The sequence below is a fragment of the Opisthocomus hoazin genome, chromosome 9, assembly GCF_030867145.1.
Source record: "Opisthocomus hoazin isolate bOpiHoa1 chromosome 9, bOpiHoa1.hap1, whole genome shotgun sequence".
In the NCBI taxonomy this organism is placed as follows: Eukaryota; Metazoa; Chordata; class Aves; order Opisthocomiformes; family Opisthocomidae; genus Opisthocomus; species Opisthocomus hoazin.
The window spans coordinates 33088145-33110110 of NC_134422.1; the positions used below are offsets into that span (position 1 = coordinate 33088145).

The following is a 21966-nucleotide window of genomic DNA, read 5'->3' on the forward strand; positions in this document are numbered from 1 at the left end:
TACAACACAAGCACACCACTACCCGTATGCTGTTCTAAAGAACCCCAACCAAGAGCTTCCCATTTTACGCAAGAATGGCAGCTCCTTTATCACTTGACAGGTCACAGTGAGTAAGCCAGAATGCAGAGCATTAAGTCTCGGCTGCACTCAAAACTCAAATACATTTGTCATGTAAATTGTCTAAATAAGAAAGAGCGACAAATCCTGCGTTATGCAGGTAAATTGGAGGTAAGACTGCAAGTTTAAGCTCTGATTTACTGTATGTTAAATATTAATGAATTATTAAGAAACCATTCACTGAGGTTTAAACAAGTCTACATCTTACATATTTCTAAAGCTCTACAAATGTATTTTTAATAATAGATAATTAATTTAAACAACATTAAATCTAAATTAAATCCTCACTTCAAGCCATAAAAGAAACCCATTGGAGAGTAGTGAGATATATACTGTTGCTGTATAATAAGGCCACTTCTTCACGGCAAAATTTTATTTCCACATCATATATCATTTGTGTAGCCAAACTAGTACAGACACACAACACAAGGCTTATGACGCTTGATGAGAAATAAAAGCAGTGACCTCTGCAATAGGGTTGTATGTTGTTTTCCATTCTAACAAACCATTTTCAATTTGAAATTTTCTAATGCTACTTGTCTTTCAGCAGACTATCTGGTTTGGCCTAAGCACTCTTATTTTTTCTGTTCACTGTCTCAGTACAAATAATTTAGTTTTCTAAACAAAGAATTTTCTTATTTTAAATATATTTGAAAATTTATTTTGCAACTTGTGGTATCAAAGCGAAAAAAAAAAAGCTTTTATTGAGAACTATGTGCAAAGAAATTTGGTTATGATGGCTATGACCTGACAAAACTGCAGTGCTTCGTAAATATTGTGTTTAGTGCATTCTGTTTATTTTCCATGACACTATTCATAAAACTGAGAAGCTTGCTGTTAAGGTGGGGTTGAACATATGCATACAGTTCAACAAGTTAGATGAGCTACCCCTCAAACACTGGGTTCAGATTTAGGCTCTTCACTACAAGAAAGACATCGAGGTGCTGGAGTGCATCCAGAGAAGGGCAACAAAGCTGGTGAAGGGCATGGAGAACAAGTCTTACAAGGAGTGGCTGAGGGAACTGGGGCTGTTTAGTCTGGAGAAGAGGAGGCTGAGGGGAGACCTTATTGCTCTCTACAACTACTTGAAAAGCGCTTGTAGTGAGGTGGACGTTGGTCTCTTCTCCTAAGTAACACGTGCTAGAATAACATGAAATGGCCTCAAGCTGCATCAGGGGAGGTTCAGGTTGGACGTTAGGAAAAATTTCTTCACTGAAAGGGTTGTCCAGCATTGCAACAGGCTGCTCAGGGAAGTGGTTGAGGCACCATCCCCGGAGGTATTTGAAAAGACATGTAGATGTGGTGCTTAGGGACGTGGTTTAGTGGTGGACGTCACAGTGCCACATTAATGGTCAGGCTCAACAATCAAAGTTTTCCAACCTAAACAATTCTATGATTCCAAGTTGGACCTTGTACTCAAGTCACAGAGGGGCAGAACTTAATGAACACTTGGCATGAAGTTCAGGGATAACAGATACTACAGATTTGTGCTAAGCAGACCAAATATGAGTCTCTGCATGTTTCTGCAAGAAACCTGCTTGCTTGCTTTGTAAGACTGGGTGCTGCACTAATGGTTCTTCAGAGCTCAGCAGCCGACGAAGGCACAAGGGCTGGGACAATACCAAATGAGACAATAAGGACTGCCATGCTTATCCACAATGATACATGCTAAGCCACTTTCTATAACCTCATTGTGGCATTTCTCCGTTTGGCGTGCACCACTGTATAATATTGAATATTAGCTAAACCCATCAAACGAGCACAGCTTCTGAGAAACTTGGTCTACAAGTATCAGTCTCACTATAATGCAAGAGTATTTTGCTCATATTCCACTCTTTGTATAACAAACTACTAGAAACATCAGATTTCTGGTCTTATTCTATCCTGTGCACTGTCTACAGGATCCTAAAACTACTAAGGCCACGAGATGGATTTTAAAAAGCACGTGCATGATAATTGCTTCTAGTTCTTTCACTCCTCCAACCTTAACAGTTTATTTCCCTCTACAGTAGCAGATCCCACCAAATCCTTCCATACTACAAGACCACACCAGCCAACCCTGCTCAGCTAAGCAGATAAACTAGAAGCCCTGGCAGACCCCAGACAAATCTTTCTGAACATGTTATAGAACAGAAGTTTTAATACAATGGAAGCTTTTTTATCTGTGGTCTGATCTGTACAGCAGAAAAGAAGGCAAACCCACCTAGCTCCTTTCCTAAGTGGACCAGTCTTACTAAGTGAGAGTGGTAAAAAGCAGGGGAGCTCAAAAAATCACTGCAGTGAGTTTTTTTCATGTCACAGGTACTCAAAAGGTATTCTTCCTAAAGCTCCAGGTAGTGAAATGTTGTGACAATAAAAGTGCCCACAGCAAAGGTCTGTTTGAGAACCAGTTTGGAAGCAGCAAGTTCTCACACAGAACGGGGACTTCTCTACCAGTCTGTCCTAAACAGACCAAGTGTAAACTATCTAAACAGAATCACAGAATCACAGAATAGTAGGGCTTGGAAGGGACCACTGTGGGTCATCTAGTCCAACCCTCCTGCTGAAGCAGGGTTACCTACAGCAGGCTGCACAGGACCTTGTCCAGGCGGGTCTTGAATATCTCCAGAGAAGGAGACTCCACAACCTCCCCGGGCAGCCTGTTCCAGTGCTCCGTCACCCTCAGAGGGAAGAAGTTCTTCCTCATGTTCAGACAGAACTTCCTGTGCCTCAGTTTGTGCCCATTGCCCCTTGTCCTGTCGCTGGGCACCACTGAAAAGAGCTTGGCCCCATCCTCCTGACACCCACCCTTCAGATATTTATAAGCATTTATTAGGTCCCCTCACAGCCTTCTCTTCTTCAGGCTGAACAAGCCCAGCTCCCTCAGCCTCTCCTCGTAGGGGAGATGTTCCAGTCCCCTCATCATCCTTGTAGCCCTCCGCTGGACTCTCTCCAGTAGCTCTTCACCTTTCTTGAACTGGGGAGCCCAGAACTGGACACAGTACTCCAGATGGGGCCTCACCAGGTCAGTGTAGAGGGGAAGGAGAACCTCCCTCGTCCTGCTGGTCACACTCTTCTTGATGCATCCCAGGATCCCATTGGCTTTCTTGGCAGCCAGGGCACACTGCTGGCTCATGGTTAACCTGTCGTCCACCAGGACACCCAGGTCCCTCTCCACAGAGCTGCACTCCAGCAGGTCCGTCCCAAGCCTGTACTGGTGCATGGGGTTGTTCCTCCCCAGGTGCCAGGACCCTGCATTTGCCTTTGTTGAACCTCATCAGGTTCCTCTCTGCCCAACTTTCCAGCCTATCCAGGTCACGCTGAATGGCAGCACAGCCTTCCGGTGTGTCTACCACACCTCCCAGTTTTGTGTCATCAGCAAACTTGCTGAGGGTACATTCTAACTCTTCATCCAGGTCGTTGATGAAGAAGTTAAACAAGACTGGGCCCAGTACTGACCCCTGGGGGACACCACTTGTTACCAGCCTCCAACTATACTCAGCGTCGCTGATGACAACCCTCTGAGTTCTGCCATTCAGCCAGTTCTCTATCCACTTCACCGACCACTCATCCAGCCCACACTTCCTCAGCTTCCCTAGGAGGATATCATGGGAGACTGTGTCGAAAGCCTTGCTGAAGTCCAGGTAGACAACATCCACGGCTCTCCCTTTGTCTACCCAGCCAGTCACGTCATCGTAGAAAGCTATTAGATTGGCCAGGCATGATTTCCCCTTGGTGAATCCATGCTGACTACTCCTGATAACCTTCTTTTCTTCCACTTGCTTGATGATGGCCTCCAGGATAAGCTGCTCCATCACCTTTCCCGGGATGGAGGTGAGGCTGACCGGCCTGTAGTTCCCTAGGTCCTCCTTCTTGCCCTTTTTGAAGACTGGAGTGACATTGGCCTTTCTCCAGTCCTCCGGCACCTCTCCTGTCCTCCAGGAGCTTTCAAAGATGATGGAGAGTGGCTCAGCAATGACATCTGCCAGCTCTCTCAGCACTCATGGGTGCATTGTGGACGTCCAGATCGCTTCAGCGATCCCTCACACAGTCCTCCTCGACCAAGGGAAAGTCGTCCTCTTTGTAGGCTTCTTCTCTTACCTCCGGGGCCTGGGATTCCTGAGGGCCAGTCTTAGCACTGAAGACTGAAGCAAAGAAGGCATTCAGTAGCTCTGCCTTCTCTGCATCCTCCGTCACCAGGACACCCGTCTCATTCAGCAGCGGCCCCACATTGTCCCTAGCCTTTCTTTTGCTGCTGATGTAGTTGAAGAAGCCCTTCTTGTTGTTTTTGACATCCCTTGCCAGCTCCAATTCCAGGTGGGCCTTGGCCTTCCTCGTCGCATCCCTGCACGGTCTCACCATGTTTCTGTACTCTTCCCAAGTGGCCTGCCCCTCTTTCCACATTCCATGGACCTTTCTCTTCTGCCTGATCTCTGCTAGAAGCTCCTTGTTTAACCATGCAGGTCTCCTGCCTCCTTTGCTAGATTTCTTTCTCAGGGGGATGCATTGCTCCTGTGCATGAAAAGTGTTGTTTAAAGAGCGACCAGCACTCATGGACCCCCCTGCCTTCGAGAGCCCTGGACCATGGGATTCCTCCCAATAGCTCCTTGAAGAGGGCAAAGTCAGCCCTCCTGAGATCCAGGGTTTTGATCCTGCTTATCGCCCTGCTTCCTCCACGCAGGATCCTGAACTCGACCATTTCATGGTCACTGCAGCCGAGTCTACCTCTGACCTTCACATCCTCCACCAGTCCCTCCTTGTTTGTTAACAAACACGAGGTCCAGCAGCACGCCTTTCCTTGTTGGTTCCTCCACCACTTGCATCAGAAAGTTATCATCGATGCTCTGTAGGAACCTCCTGGATTGCGCCTGCCTAGCTGTATGGTCTTCCCAGCTGATGTCAGGGTGGTTGAAGTCCCCCATGAGAACCAGGGCCTGTGATTGTGAGGCTGCTTGCAGCTGCCTGTAGAAGGCCTCATCAACCTCCTCCTCCTGGTCAGGTGGCCTGTAGTACACACCCACCGTAATGTCACCCTTATGATCCTGTCCCTTAATTCTAACCCACAAGCTTTCAACTTGTTCCTCATTTGCCCCCAGGCCAAGCTCAATGCATTCTACTTGCTCCCTCACATATAGAGCAACTCCCCCAACTCTCCTTGTTGGCCTGTCTTTCCTAAAGAGTCTGTAGCCATCTATGACAGCATGCCAGTCATGCAAGTTGTCCCACCACGTTTCTGTGATGGCGACCAAGTCGTAGCCATCCTGCTGTATAATGGCTTCCAGCTCCTCCTGTTTATTGCCCATGCTACATGCATTGGTGTAAACACACTTGAGCTGGGCTGCCAATCTCACCCCTGGCCTTGGCATGCCAAGCCTAGGCTCATCCCTAGTGAGCTGGGCAATATCCCCTTCCCCCTTCGAACCTAGTTTAAAGCCCTCTCAATGAGCCCCGCCACTCAGAGGCAAGACAAGAAACTGCCTGTTTTTCTAGCCTTGCTTCTTAAAACATAAAAATATATGTTTCTTCAACTGCTCTGTTCTGATACAGCATCAGAAAGCTCCATATTAAAAGTCTTTCAAGAGTAGCATCTTCTGCCAATCAAGTAACATAGCTTAGTTTGTACCACAAATCCTATTTTTCCTCTTATTTTATACAGAGATTTTCTTCCTCTTCGCCTCCAGAACGACAACAATTATTCTATAAAATTACAGAGCATATGGAACACTTTCCTCCAAGCAATGAAACAGAGCACCATAAAAGCAATGAACATTAGCAGTTTATTAGAGGTGGTTTCCCTTCCTCATCATCTGCTTGGAGCTGCTGTGCAGGGGTACAAAACAGCTATGAAACGATTTGCCTGCATTACATAGGGTTTACTGTTAATTAGTTCTTGTACACACACAGAGTACATAAAAACAGCTTTTTTGTTTAGGAAGTGATGATTTGTTGAGAGGACATCCTTTGTAGATATAAAGCTAGCATTAGAATTGTAATTTCAGTTAACATCTACACATCATCTTATATAACCACTTGACAAAGGTGGTCCTGGCTAATTAGTTTCTGTTAGTTAAAAGAGAAACGTGAATGAAATATTCTTAGCGTATAAATAGAGACATCTGCTTACTCAGACCAATAACATCAAGGTGCTAGCTCTTTCCTATCATCTCCACCACATGCTTCTGATCACACCTTCAGATTTGCAGTCTCTCATGTACTGGAAAACAGAAATTTCGCTCCTCCTTTGATGATCTCTTCTCTCTCAGTATTGAGCTGAATGAATCATAAGGAGAATGTACACACTTAAAATTAATATTTTAAGTAAAAACTTTGTCCACAGTCTAGCTTCAATAGCTAAGTTAGCCAAACTTCTGGTGGATTTGTGTGCAGGGGAGCGTAGAAGAGCCAACGTTTCATAACTGCCTAGAGTCATTTTCTTACTGAGCAGCAGAGTATTATTTTTACAGTTTTTCAGTCTTCCTTTTAGGCAATGGTTATCCAAATCTTTGAAGCAGGCATAGTCCTCTTTTTGCTCTTTGTCTCAGAGGTAACAAATATGCTGTTCCACTCAAAGAAACCACTGACTACAGTTGTCAGAAGGTATTGAAAGGAGGAGTGGCATTCAAGTCATGGGTGGGAAAGGAGGACGGCTAACATCTTTGGGCACCTTGAGAAATTCCAGCCTCCATCTGCTTTCTACCTTTGCTTTAGTGATTTCTAGGAAAGGTTGATATAGAAGATGGAACCCAAACTGAAGCCTTACAGTAATAATCTAGTGCCTACTCCCCCCATGCAGAGAACAACAGGAAGAGCTACAAGAGGCTGAGAAAAGCCAGAACAGGAGGCTCTGGTCTCCTCTCTGTTCCCTGAGCTGAGATTCTCAGTACAGCGTGGAAGGAAGGAATGAGACAGAAAGGAAGACAAAGAAGCAGTGATATTAGTTACATGCCCGCTTAGGACTCCACTTTGCGCGGGGAATTCTCTGCTGGCAAGGCCTGTCCCATTCCTTTGGGCCTCTGCATCATCTAAACAGCCTGAAGAGGTCAGACAGAAAACCTGCTCAGCAAACTGACCCAGCATTGTGATAAGGACGCTACGAATTAAACATGGTATAAATAGTCAGAATATGTCACAAATGTGAGAAAATGCTTTCCCTGTCATATGATTTCAATTACAGTAAATCAATAGCTATAATGAAAATAACCAGAATTTGCAACCAAACCAAACACAAGCAGAAGAGGCACTCATTCCTCCTGTGACTTCTAACTCCTTCCGAGTTTGAACTTTTCCTGACAATTAAGAATACAGTGAAAGTCTTTGTGAAGATAAAATCAACACATCAAAAATAAATGTGCATCTCCACAGGGAAACAAGGCACATGACATCCAGAAAGTAACCTAACAGTCATCCGAAAAGTTTATCAAGTATTCTAGAGGAAAAATAGCCCTTACACATGGCACTGCGCTGGAAACAGGAAAGGAAAAGGGTTTCTAGCATCATTTTGGACAGGACTTTGTTGAAGATAAAGGTTTTAAAAAAAAACCAAACACCTGTACGGAAAAGTACCAAACATAAGCAGAAAAACAGAAGTTTCATCGGTCATCTGGAAAACAAGCCATGTGATGCTGATCTGATTCATCTTTACTAAAAATTGACAATATGAATTCCTTTGCTGTTCTACCAGACTCTTACAAAAGCCCTCAAGTCAATGGATCATGGCAAAACCAATCTGCAAACTGCAAAACTGGAAAGAAAAGCAACACTGGTATGAAAATGGAAACAGGTGAAGATAAGCAATATCTCGTCATTTGTAGCTAGAGCCCTACTCTCACTTTCAGCTGCCTGAACAGCAGAGAACCCTGCCCTTCAACTCACTGCTAATTCACATTAATGGAAGAAATGTAAGTCAGTGAATACGGGTAAAACTGATTACTAACTACTTTAAGGTCTGTAAGTCTAGCGAGGACATGCAATTGTTAAAGGGACATGAAGAAGGTTCTATCTAAAATGAAACACATCCATTTTTTATTTGAACCCCTACCATAACAAAAAGTATCACTTTTGCCAGTGCAGTTTTGCCCATTTTTAGCCCAAACAAAACAAACCATTTTCACCAAAAAAATAATGCACAATTTCACTAATCTAATAAATATAAAGGTATGAAATTTCCTTCTTTGGCTTTAAAGTGAAAGAATACATACATATCGACATTTAAATACAGTGCAGTACTTTTCCTAACATCAATTCAGTTAAGTTGGAACAAAAAAAATAATCCAGCAGATCTAAAGGAGGTATTTGAAGGTCTTCTGCCTCAGACTGAATGAAGCAGGAAATTATTCAGCAGAGTAAAAAAATTGCTTCAATTTCCACTCCCCTTGATAATTTGCTTTACTACCTTGACAGTGGATTCAAGGACACAAAGCCTACATTTTACACAACATAAAAACCAAAATAAGCATTGCCTCCCAACACATTGCTTAAGTCTGCCAGCCTACTAGATAACACTTTTTTTAATGTTGTGTCATCATGTCCGAGGTTCCACTCCTTTATTTCCAGTTTTAAATATAGGGCCCAATTTAACATCCATTTCCCATCAAATTCAGTAGATATTTGCCAGTACCACCAGAGACTTTACTACTACCTGAACATTTTTAATGCAGTGAACAACTTCTGATTGGCCTTCTGGGCAAACAGAGGAAGCTACAGTGAGCAGCCTGTAACTCCCTCAAAAACAGATTAAAAGCTCAATTGATGAAATACATTTTATTTTTAAATTGGTTACTAAAGCAAAGAACTTCAGCACAGCCTCCATTCTCTGTAGTTTGGTAAGCCTCTTAAACTTATGCAAATAATAATACATTTTCTATATTTGTGCTTTGACTAAAGTTGACAAAATGGATACCTTTAAAACTCATTGTTTGTTTTAGGCAACTCAGTTCGGATGAGTACATCTGAAAATGATTCCCCCACAGAAGTATCTCAAACCGTATACCCCAGATCAGAAAGAATAAAAAAATAATATTGAAATATTGCAAAACTCAGTCATCTTCCATTGCTTATTAATTGGTCCATGAATTAAGTCAGAACTTCTATTGATTTAATTAAACAAATATACCATTTGAGAACATTTATAGAGTGTTGTTATTCAATTATAAAATGTTCTCCCTCAACAGCTAGAAACAGGAATATTCACATTTAGGTGCACAACTAGGAAGGAAAGGCATCATTAAAAAAAGCTTTTTTTTAAAGACAAGATCAAAAAAACAAAGTAAAATTCTTAATGAGGTGAAGTTGATTGAAATGATATATTTTTCATCCAGTCTTAGCTCATGACAGTAATCCCAAAGCCTGTAAGTCATACTAACCAGTTTGAAATTAAAAATAAACACACAAACTCAATGGCAATGAAGGGCTTTCATGAAAAAGAATGCAGAGTGTAACTGGAATGTTTTGGGAGTCTTCCTACATTAATTTGTTTTGATTGTCATTACTGAAAAACAACATTGCTGCAAGGTTACGATTATTTTTTTTTTTAACAGAAAATGAAGAAAAAAAAAATCAAATGGTGTTATGTGAGTTAAGGAGGAAATTCAGTTTTGCTGAAACATTTACTTTTTTCCAGAGAACCAGCACAGAAGAAAAAGCTTCACTTGCTTTTAAGCTGTCTTAAAAGAAAAAAAGTAAATTTTAATTTAACCGAGTTATCACCATGTTTACTTCTAGTAAAATTTCATCAAGAAATACATATTCCTTCATAAAATTTCAGAATTCAATCCTTACTGATTTAACCTAAAAATAAAATTTTAAGAGAGGCATTTTCTAATCAGCCTAAACAAGGAAGATACTTAATTGGATTTCAAATGGAAAAGTAAATTTGGACGTTGAGGCATATCTTACTCCAGGACAAATTATGTTCTCCCCATAATTTGCATTTCTGAACAAACTGGATAGTATAACATTCCTATGGCAACCAGGGAAGGACCTTGTGTACAAAAATGGAAAAGTGGTGGATGTTACCTAGCATGTTGTGGTAAAGTGGACTGTCGTGTCCATGGATAGTAAATGCAGTCATGACTAGCGGGACCTCTACACCTGCAGGCAATTACAGAACAAAAGATGTCATTTGCCATTCACAAGGACATGCACATGCACGCACCCTTGTCCACACACGGAGGATGAAAGACACACAGAGAACGATCACTCAGCAAGTACCTATCCATTAGGCCGATGCAGTCCTCGATACGTGGCCCTATGCACCTGCAGCAAATCCGAATTGAAAATAAGAAAAGAAAGAAATCTGTTATTTACAGATTCAGTAAGCAGGAATCCCCTCTTTGTGCCACGTTCTTAATTATAATTCTCAAGAGAGACTCAAGTCACCACAAAATTATAGCTTGTGACAAAAACAAGCTTGCAACAGGAACAATAACAGCAACATAAACAGCACTATAAGGTTGGACATATATTGGCTCAAAGAACACTTAAGGCAGGTTTCACCTGCATATGTGGGAGTCCTGACAATAGAGTTGCTTTTTCTGGATGTTGTCTGAATCATCAAACCAGCGATTACTGCTCGAAAGCTGTTCATTCGCAAGATGAGACCTCCAGAAGCACAATGCAAAACTATTTTTCTTTCTGTAATTGATGCAATCGCTCATTTTGTTCCAAGTTCCTAGCTAGGGCAACTACAGAAATATTTTGGAAACTGACTGTACTTTTATCAGGGAAGCTCAAGGATGAGCTTCCAACAACAAAAAAACAGCAAAATCGTGTCTGGCAATTCAGGCATTTTATTCTGCTTTCCTTAGATGCTGCTAGAAGTCTTCCACTTGCAAAATCAACAGGTGCTCACCACAGGCAATGGAAATGCAGAGAACCACTTTATGCAGCAGCACTACAGCACAACCATGGAGAAAGAGCCTGTTCACAAAACACGGATATGCATGGATTTTTCTCGCCCTCATGAAGAGCAGTAGGTGAAGTGGTGTCCTAGATCCTCTGCATTCAAACAGCAAGTCAGTTACACATTCACACAGCAGTCAGGATTCTCATCAACATATAGGTAAAGTTACACTTTTAGGGGTTCAGACAACCTAACACCCTTTAGTGTTGAATGCCCAGCTAGTCCGTCTGTAGCTATGCTCTCAGCATTTTAAGCTAACCAAACCACTTATCTAAACCCTTTAACAAGATCTCAGAGCCATTTTATTAACAGGATCTGGGGCTGTACGTCTACTACAGGAGCAAGTGATCTGACACATCAGTAGACTGAAACTCACTTCTGTTAAGGCATTTTAAATTTAAGATATGATCCCCAACTCTTTTTGAAGTCTCCTACTTTCACTTTGGCTTTGACAGAAGGATATGCATGTCAAAAAATCTGGAAGAGTTGAAATTTGCTCCCATGAGGTTTTCTTTCCACTTCACCATCACTTGCCACTGATCAGCTTTTGCTGCATTTAAATTAGCTATCACTCTGCCATTATCAAGTAAATCCAGTGAATTCAATTTCCCCTTACCTGCCCATCAGGGAGAGCAGAATGATAATGAACCTTACCTGTTGTTTACTTGAATTTTTATTTTTCTATAAAAACTGTGACACGCAAATACAAATTGTAAGGATTTCCTCAATAATGGTTTCCTTCAGCAAGTGTGCAGAAATAAAAAGAATTCATTAAACACCCAGGTGGCCAGATAATGCATAAAGTGGAAAGGGTAAATTTAAATGGAGTTCAAAAACTCAGTAGAGAGAACTCAACAGGTGTTTTTTGAAATTTCTGCTTAGAATTCAGACAGTCCTGAAGCCTAGGACAGCTGTCTCAAACATATCTAACATTTCTTCCTTCCACGGCATTCTCAGCAACTTGCACAAAACCAGTTCAATAACCAAGGAGGCTGAAAAAAGGTTGTTCAGCTCTTCCATTTCCTAGAACGTTAAGAGAAGCTGAGCTCAGACTCTTGCTATAAATAAAAAGAAGACCCTCTTCAAATTAGAGGTCTGAGAGGCCACTACTAGTTCAAATAACTGGCAGACTAACATAAAGAGCCTACTGTCTTGAAGTCATTTCACATCTGTACATTTATTCTCTCAGACTTTTGGAGAATAGGACTTGAATCCAAGAAGAGCGCATTGTTTGGACCTGATCCACTTCAAGATGAAATACCATTGATTTTTGTTTAAACCTGTAATCTTCTTCAGTGGATTTCCCAGCCCCAAACAGAAAACTCTGTCCAGGTGCAGTTTCCATTACTCCAAGTCATGTTGAACAGTTTCCTACTCTCCCTAGTCACATTGAACAGTTTCCTACTCTCTGACTACTGCATGTAATCAGGACAGCCAAAGTGCAATACTGCTGGTATAATGGCAATATCTGTTAAAAAGTTATTTTGCACCACAAAATCATCAGTTATTTTTTCTCTAGTAGTAACTTCCTTGGTTTCAGCCTTTTGACACATAAGTACAAGCATGACACAATCATACATCACACTGATACTCCATTCACTCCCAGGGTTCCTTCTTCTGCTTTGAGACTGGATGAGGTTTTCATTTCCAAGTTCGCTCTGTAAAATGAACTGGTTAACTGATACACGGCAATTTATTAAGGATATATTCAGTACCTTATAACAGTCCAATACAGCTTATACAGGAAGTTACACTTGGAGCTCATCCTACCTTTACAGATAATCATCCTCCAAAAGAAAATAATGAGTTAAAACAGTTTTGAAAATTCATGTAACAACTGTTTTTTTTCCTGAAACAATCCTTTTTCCCCTCTGTCACAAATATTGTCTTTCATAAATTTTCCTTAACATTAAAGGGTGGGGTCTTAACTGTTCACAGGTGCAGAGTAGCAAAGTCATTTCTAGTCAGATGAATTCTCAGAAATCTTTGTCAATGGAAACAAACAAAACCGATTGATTATACACTGGCATAAATGGATTAACTCTAGAGAAGAGAAAGCCTTAGTTGTGGTGATGACTGGGTCATCCAATTATTGCTACAGATAAAACCAGACAACTCAAAGCCAGGGGGTTACTTCAGTAATAGGAAGTACACTCTGATGGTGACAGTAAGGAAGTTGAAGTGGGGCAGGAGGCAGGGGGAAATTTTGCATCAAAAAATAGTAACAGTTTCTTATTCAGAGTTTGTGGCCATTGAATTTGTACTACTGTTTCATCTTGAATTTCTAATGCCTTCCTAAAAATACGCCTAAACTTTAGGGGCAAGACAGTCCGACCGCCTTCAAATCCCTCTGGACCACAGACGTGTTGATAAGGCTCCTGTTACTACTCTGGACTTGGCTTAGAAAGGTTAGAAAGTTTTGGTGAAGACTAATACATTTCCTTCAAAAGTTGTGTGAGAAAATGCCTTTCTATGATGAAGGGTGGTGTCCTGCGAGATCTCCCATTTGTGTCTTGCCCAGTAAGGAAGCAGACTGTCAAATGCTATTATATAATTACTATTTTATTTCTGTGAAAGTGTTCCATTTTGGCTAGCTCTGCAAGAAGAGGTGCCAAATGCTTTCTGACTCTCTTAAATTAAATGGGATAGCTGTCCCATATGCCTCAGATCCGCTCCAAAACGGCTTCTAGTAGCTGATGTTTATCATGGGGATGCAAGGCCAAGAGCACAGTTATTGCATCCAAGGAATTCACTCCCTGATAGTTCTCTTAGTCAATATAAATCCTTAACAGGGCTGAATAATTGCACACCTATTAACAGAAGCAGTCCTTGAATAAGGGAGGAGAATAGTGTTATGAATCTCACACTCTAGGCTGTAAAGCAATCATCTGTGGGCACCACGGTGAAATTGTGGCAAAATGCTCACAGAAAGCACGGAGGTGGGATAGATCTCTTCCGTGGTGACAGCGACAGGTGGGGATGACTAGAAACGTTGTATGACAACTAACAGCCCATTTTAGAAAGGACCCTGATTCCAAGAGAGCAGTGCTGCAGGAATGAGAAAATACCACACTAGAAACACTGCTCTGCAGCAGCTCAACGCTTTTTGACGACTATCCAAGCTGTACAGCGAAGGCATCGGTTTTATTCCAGCAATTGATCTGACAGAGATATCACACATACTAGATGAAGTAGAATTACAGTTTCTCTGTACCATTCAGTCATGAGCCAAATATCAATATGTGGTCTCTGCACAACCTATTTCACTTAAGAATCCTGATTAAGGGGAATTTAAATATTAATTTCTAAAGAAAGGGTATGAAACTAGAGAATTTGGCACACAAGGAGAAAAGGAGAGAGAGTAACTGCTTTCCCTTCCCTCTGTGGGCATATTCAGCCCCTAACAATGGTGGCAAGAAGATGCACAACCCATAAACCCCAAACATCTGGGGCAGTCATTAATAGTTTCATTAACATAATCATATGCCAGAAAGTCTTTAGGAACACTGGAAAATAACACTCATGCTCACCCATATTTGGGGGATGGTGGGGTGTTGGGTTTTTTTTTTTGGTTTTTTTTTTTTTTTTTTTTACAAGTGGTGACAAAATACCTAAGGACTAACAGATTAACCCTGAACAATAGGATGAGGTTTTCTGTGAGGAATAGTATTTGACTCATGGCAAATTGATACACCCTCATCCAGGAGATAACCACACCTTTCCATATGTAACCCAGGTGCAACCTTTAGCCCCTTTACTAGTGGTACTTCGTCACTTCTCTGGGGTTTTGCACTCAACGCTAAACAAGGCATTCTTTCACCTAATCAGCTGCACAAAAAAAGGACAACTGGAAGTTCAAGGCTTAAAGAACAACATAACTCAGCATAAAGCAACCTTGCATCATCAAGAATTGCCAATGATGACTAGCAAGTTCAGTTACAACTGCCTAACGCCATTCCTATCTGTTTATGAACTAGAATGTCCGATTTTGATCACAAGGCATAAAAAGCTCCCTTCTTGATCCCCTTCCAGCCAGGGAGATAAAAGCAACCACCCACTTGCAAAATACTGACGCATATGAAGTGGAAAGGCACAAAAAACATTCTGCTCCCTTCCTGGTACAGGAGTAACACAGCTGGGCTATGAAGATTAGGAATAGTTAGATCTGTTAGACCTCCTCAGAAAAGAGGAGGGAATGGGAAGAAGTGTCACACCCTGGTCTTCTGAAAGGCCAGCAGAGTTGCCAGGCACTTCCGCAGAGCAGAGAGTAAATCTATCAACCATAGCTGGGCTTGTCAGATTCAATCAGAACTGCACTTCCACCATCTATTAAAGCCAGGGCCAGAGCTCCTGAAGTGAGCTCATCTTTTCATATTGTTTCTTCCTACACTCTTCTTTCGCAGTAGCAACATTTTTCTTATTGTGTAACTGATTTAAAGGGTCTGAGGGGAAGACAAATCTGTAACAGATCCCGGCTGTGTCTTTGCAATCTCGCTTTCATTTCCCTAATGGCTCTATTGTAATTAGATTTGCAAAACCAGCAAAAGGTCTCATTTTGAATGGCAACAGCTGTTGACATCAAGATTACATTGAATAATTTACTGGTTTAATTTTAGCTTCTAAACAATAAGAGCCTCTTGTCCAAGACTATTTCACAAGCTGAAGTTTCATCTTTTTTCCCCTGGCTGTCTCTCCCTTTCTCTGTATGCTGGACACCACCAAACATCTCACTGAAACGACATTTATACCTTATGTATCCCATGCAAAGCAATTGTTGTCTATATGACTACTACTACTTTGTTGCACAGATTCTTGATTCTGGCTCAGATACATGGGCTGTGTGTTTCCAAATGTACCAAGTGATTTTGGGCACTTAGACAGGACTTGAGAAATTGATGCTCAGACTCCTGTACTGAGTCTGGTTTCAGAGAAACCCTTTGCATCAGTCCCCGTATGAAAAAGAGGGCAGTAACACTTTCGTCTCACAGTAGTGCTGTTGGGTTAGTTCACCAATACCAAGGAGCAGAGATGAAAATTCTGTCAAAAAGTAAATACCCAAAATATAGTCATTGTACAGGCCTACACTTAAACAAGGATCAATGGCAGTATTTGCTACAAACCAGTGCTAGCTAGAAGGAAAGCCAAGAGCACAGCTGTGAAAAGTTGTTACCGATGCTTTTCAAAATGGGTATAAGTGTTTTTTCCAATAAGGTGCTGGACATTCATGACTGGAAATTGAGTGTCATGAGAGTCGTGAAAATCAAAGGTTATATTACCCCTGCACACACTCTGTTTTCAGGAGTGGGAGAAGTGCTTCATCCAAGCCAAACTCTATCTAAATCATGATGTGCTACAACAGTAAATAGGATGACTCACTTCACAGAATTTGCACTTACCCTTGGGTGCAGTTTGGATGACATGGATGGCACTCATGATCTTCATCAGCATATTTGAAAATGAAGCTGTTAGCCCCCTGTAAGCCATCAGGACATTTTTCCACACAATTTGGACCATCCTTAAAATGGAAACACTTTGTGCAGTGGTCAGGTCCCTGGAGAGGATTGAAGAAAGAAATGCGGTGCATTCAAGTTACTCTGTTTTCTACTGCTGCACTAGAATTGCAGGTCTTAGCATGACAGCATGCTCAGCAATAACTATAGCAGCATTTCTTTCCTAACAAACAGCGAGTTATCTACATGCTGCCAGTCTCTGTTAAGAGGCAGCACACATCCTGGTGCTTTTGGCCATTAACTTCTTCTGTGGGGCGTAAGACTAAATTCCACCTTCTAAACAGGTTTCTCATTATTGGTGTACATAATACAATGGACTTCATGTCCGATTTAACTCTGAGAAATTTCCTGCAACACTGTTCAATACTGAACCATATTTGAAAAGCAACTGCAATGGCCTTTCAGCGGGATCCCCCACCTTTGCACTCCAGAATTACTTTCCACACTGTGCTCTCCCTATGGTATCTGGTCACAACACCACCGAAGAACTACAAGGTCTACTACTTCTTAATACATTTGTATACTAGACTGTTAAGAACTATAAACCAAGGCTCCTGGACAATGTAAAAGTAAAATTTTAAAGCTGTGATGATAAGCCAGTGTATAATCAAATCCAGTGTTCAGGCTGGGTACTGGTCTAGGTTGGGTACTGGTCTAGGATTTTATGTTCCTGACCCCTGCTACAAATCCAAATTTCCTTCATAGGTTGAACACTTGAAATAGTAGCTTCTTTCTTTATGGTTGTGTTGCATAAAACACAGTATTGCAACATGGTTGTGTTGCATAAAACACAGTATTGCAACAAAAATGATGTTATAAATGATTGCCAATGTAATGCCTTTCTTTCCATTCAGTAGGCAAGTCACAGAAACAAGGCAATAAGTCATGGGTTAAATTTTCTCACTGATGAAGAGCCTAAAACATAACAATAGCCCAGGATACTTGTGACTTTTAATCTTGGCAATACACAAAAGAACAAAAAAACAGACAACTTCTGTCTCACAAAAGAGCAATAATCTTTGACAGAATACTCACTGGCCATTATCAAGATTACAGCCACAGTTAACATTTGTTTATGACACATGAAAAAAAAATTCTCTATTAAAACAACCTAAAATGCTAATCACAGTAAAAAACCCCAAACAACACCTTGCTCAAGCTTGTTGAGAGACTGAGACAAACTCCCACATTTTTTTTGTGGGGAAAAAAAACAAGGTAACGGAAGTTATAGTAGAACAAGTCAAAACAAACTATAAAGAATGAAAACAGTGACAAACAAGTGACACTCAAATTGCAACTTTGTGCATCTGTACCACTAAGGCATTAACACAACTCAGGAAAGAAAAAGGACACTACTTTTTAAATAATTTTTTTTTAGGAGTCTGATCCAAGGAAGTTTATTCCCAGCACCAATTTAACACAGGCAGAAATCTTTCCCTACATGCAGAACATGTGTATTTTCTGCTTTTGTTAACATTAATTTTCAATAGCTGCTTTAAATTTTACAAGCAGAAAATTCTTGTGCTTTAACAAGCTAGCCCATAATATACTAAATTTTGTTCTTACTGGCCCATAGCACGTGATCATATTTTCTTCCATCTTCTCACACTGGGGATCACACTCCACACAGACAGAACCATTTGCAAATTCTCGAAATTCCCTAGGAAAATATATTGCCAGCAGGTTAGAAGAAATCAAAAACAAGACTCAAACTGAGATAAAATGACTGGCTCTTCACCTAGCGCAAATAATTTCAGCTTTATTAGGGTCAGTAGACTGTGCCAGCTGAGATCACTTCTGTTAATGATATTATGCTGCTTTATACCAGAGGAAAAAAGAGCCCCATCAGCAACCTCATTCACAGGCAGGTGAAGCAGAAGACACCTTGTTTACCAGTATAAAATTAGAGTGTTTTTTCTCCTCTCTCTGTAAGAAATAAGGACCTCATTAACAGGACAAAGCAGCTCATTTCTCGATTTTTAGCTCTGGAATTGTCCCTCATAGCTCAGATTCAGGAATCCACTTGTTACATGGGAGACATCGCTATCAGATAGGAAAGGATTAGAAAGAGCGTTGATCGTGGTGCTGTTCTTGTTGTTTTAGTTAAGTCTCTGTGCACACTCCTGTTCTAAGGCCCATTCTCCAAAAGGCTCATAATTTTTTCATCAACAACAATTCCAGACTGAGGTCTGAATCTATAAAATGTCAAAACAAGTCCTTTTGCTCATTTATTTCATGTATCTACAAGATCTATCACCCAAGTGATTTATTTTTTTTTATTAACCACTTATAAGTGGGGGAAAATAGTTATAGAAGGCAGGATTTCTTCCATCAAATACCAGATACCTCATTTCAGCTTCCAGTTGCCACTCACAAAAAACCTTCTGGCAGCTTCTCAACACAATTCACCCCTCCTTCCTCTAGGCTGAGATGAATTCACATCTGAACAGGTCACTTCTCTCCCACTAACCACAAAGAGAATCTGTGTAACTAGCTCACACTGGACACCTAAGCTTTGCAAATGGATGCCATCTTCTTGCATTAACCAGTTAAAATACTTGCACTAAACAGCTAAAGATGTGCTGCACGCTCATGTTAGTGGGCTCTAGCAATATTACGGTAAAGGTGACGGCCTCTGTGCTTAGTTTATCCACGTTCTCTCTCTGCTCCTCTACAGTCATTAGGATCTATAGCAACAATACAGCTGAGGAAAACCTCACTTGACCATGGCAAGCAAGCTCACCCTTCTCTGGCTTTGGAGAGAGCACTTTCCTGCTGAGGACTAAAAGAGAAGTCAAATACATCTGACCCTACCCTGAAGTTGCTGCCCTGAGAGACGAATGAGCAGAGCCCTTAAACAAACGGGAAACTTCTCCCCGAGCCCAGGTCACAAATCACTTCACATAATTAGCAAGGAACTGAGCCTGTGGAAAGTATAAGTACCATTCACTAACCGATACAGATCAGAACATCCCAATCTGAGGGCTGGGCATGAAAGCCTCCTTGTGATCTTTCTGCTATAGGTTTCATGGCGACACCAGCCACCAAATGTGGCCCAATCTATTTTGGTGCATATGAGAACACAACTGTGGTCTGCAACTCTTTCTTTTGTTCTTGTTTTGGGTTTTGTTGTTTTTGGGGGGGGGGGGGGGGGGAGGTGGCATGCTTTTAAGCGTATAAAAATGTACTCTGACAAGATTCTTTTTTGCATGCATTGTCCAAATAGAAGAATTCAGAATATTTTCACATATGTATTTAGGACTTCATTCAATACTCTTTCCATAACAGTTACATGAGCTGGCATCCAAGGCAGGAAAAGAAAGAGAAAGAAACCATATAGTGATCATAATATTTCCAACTGGCAGTTTGAGCTGAAAAAGGTAACTAAAATAATTTAGGTTTTTTATCTTGACTTTAAAAGAGGTGCCAGGCACCCTGCTATACTGTTATACAGGAAGTGAAATTCCACCTGCTTCCCTCCAGAGCCTAATTATGAATTTCTTCTGCTGCAGCTAATATAAGCTATATTTTTCTGTCATAAGCCCAACTCAGCCACCTTGGCTGTGCCATATGTACTTATTCCCCTACCCATCCTCCAAAAAAGATGATGCACGTGCATGACAGGGAGAAGGGGGAAAGAACTCATGTTGGTTTTATTATTTATATTTGTGCATACATATACACAGTGTATTATGAAAAAAAAAGACTGAGTTTTCCTACTTTGAGGTCCGTATTCTTTAACATATGCCTAAATCTAATCTGGAAGAACTTAACTGTATGTGTTTCTGAATAAGGGTGCTAATATTCAAGTAGGGCTAAATGGTGGGTTTCTAGTCATCACCTAAACCAAATTGTTCACACCTTCAGGAACGCAAAAGGTGCAATAAACTTTTGATATTGCATGAAAATTTTAATCAGTAGAAAACTAGGCAAAGCCTTCTACACAAGTTAAGATTTGGTAACACTCAAAACTTATCCCACAATATATTTCACTCAAAATCAGTAATACTGGCAATGGAACAAGATATTGATTAATGTAAACTGAAAATAACTTCTCATTAAATTCCTGAACAATGTAGTCAGAAACTTTGGGGAAAAGTGCAAGGGAAATATCTTACCCATCATATAGGTTACAAGAGTCTATGCAGGTCCTTCCCCTGATGAAGTGCTTGCAGGAGAGACACTGGTCTGGCCCTGGCCCCCAGCAGCCATCACTTGAGCATAACTCATTACACACCATTCCATCGGCAGCTGCAGAGAGAGAGGACACCATTTACATAGTCCTCTGAAATCCAGAGGAAAACATTTCATTCAGCTTTTTGCCACACTCAGAAAAGTAAATCGAATGCTCATTTTTTCTAGAAACAGAATAGAGAAAAATCATAAAAATATCATCACACCACTACAGAAAAACACTGCACTCACAGGTTGAATGCTATACACACTTCTGGTCTGTTCCTTTCAGACAGGATATAGCACAGTGAGAAACAGGTTGAGAGACTGCTGCGAGGATGATCAAAACCGGAGTTTCTATACGAGGAATAAACAGTCGAGTAGCCTTAGATATAGGTGAGAAAGAACATGATGAAGGTCTATAAAATCCATGAATGACAGGAAGATGAGTGTGAAACAATTGTTCATTGCTTCTTCCAAGTCCCTCATGAGCATTCAAAGAGACAAGAACCCAACAGGGTTCAAAACTGAGATTTTTCTCCATAGAAAGTACAGGTCTAGCTGCAGAATTCCCTGACACACGATATGGTAACTGCCAAAAATATAAAGGATTTGAAAAATCAATTATCCAAATCACGTGGAAAGGCTATTAAAGTAAAATATAAACTAAAATATAAAACACTACCTCTGAAGTCCCTGAAATAAAACTTATGAGTGGTGGGGAAAAAGTCAAAGGAAAGTCACCATAAACTGTGATTTTTTTAATTGCTTATTGCAAATGCACCTGAAGAGCCAAAGAGATTTTATATTAAAACACTCAGACCCACACAAAATAAACAATGAACAAAGGATGAGGGAGAAAGGTTGTTCCAAACACCACAATTAATAATTTATTTTTATGTTATAGAAATCTTTCTCTATGTAAATATCTAGATGACTGTAACAGATGGAGAAAATCAGCAAAGAGCAAAACGAAACACATGTTATCAAAAGCCAGCATCTGAAGAAAGTCCAGTTGCACAGTTCCAGCCAAACCCTGACATGTGAAAGGGTAGATGTCTTAATTGGAATTCACCCTTGCATGATGAAATGTTTTATGCAAATGGTTACGTACTAGACTGAGTACATTAAAAACAGCAAAGAACTGAAATATCAGAGATATTTCAGAGTCATCACCTGAATCAAATTGTTCACGTCTTCAGGAATGCAAAAGGTGCAACAAACTTTTGATATTGCATGAAAATTTTAATCAGTAGAAAACTAGGCAAAGCCTTCTACACAAGTTAA

General features: G+C 40.8%; 1 protein-coding gene across 10 annotated transcripts in view; it reads right to left on the bottom strand.

Moving 5' to 3' along the window:
- Positions 1 to 21966, bottom strand: part of ERBB4 (erb-b2 receptor tyrosine kinase 4) — a 687907-nt gene that overhangs the window by 168054 nt on the left and 497887 nt on the right. For 7 of the 10 annotated variants that reach the window (XR_012764976.1, XR_012764975.1, XM_075429769.1 and 4 more), the window contains exons 13-16: positions 20625 to 20757; positions 18073 to 18166; positions 16393 to 16547; positions 10111 to 10185 (exon numbers count right to left, since the gene is read on the bottom strand). Coding sequence is in view for 8 of the 10 variants with exons in the window: in XM_075429769.1 (XP_075285884.1) it covers positions 10111 to 10185; positions 16393 to 16547; positions 18073 to 18166; positions 20625 to 20757 (457 nt within the window). In the remaining 2 variants the exon portion in view is untranslated. Of the gene's footprint in view, positions 1 to 10110; positions 10186 to 10305; positions 10351 to 16392; positions 16548 to 18072; positions 18167 to 20624; positions 20758 to 21966 lie in introns of all 10 variants that reach the window. The other 3 variants (XM_075429773.1, XM_075429772.1, XM_075429765.1) reach the window with 1 other exon arrangement.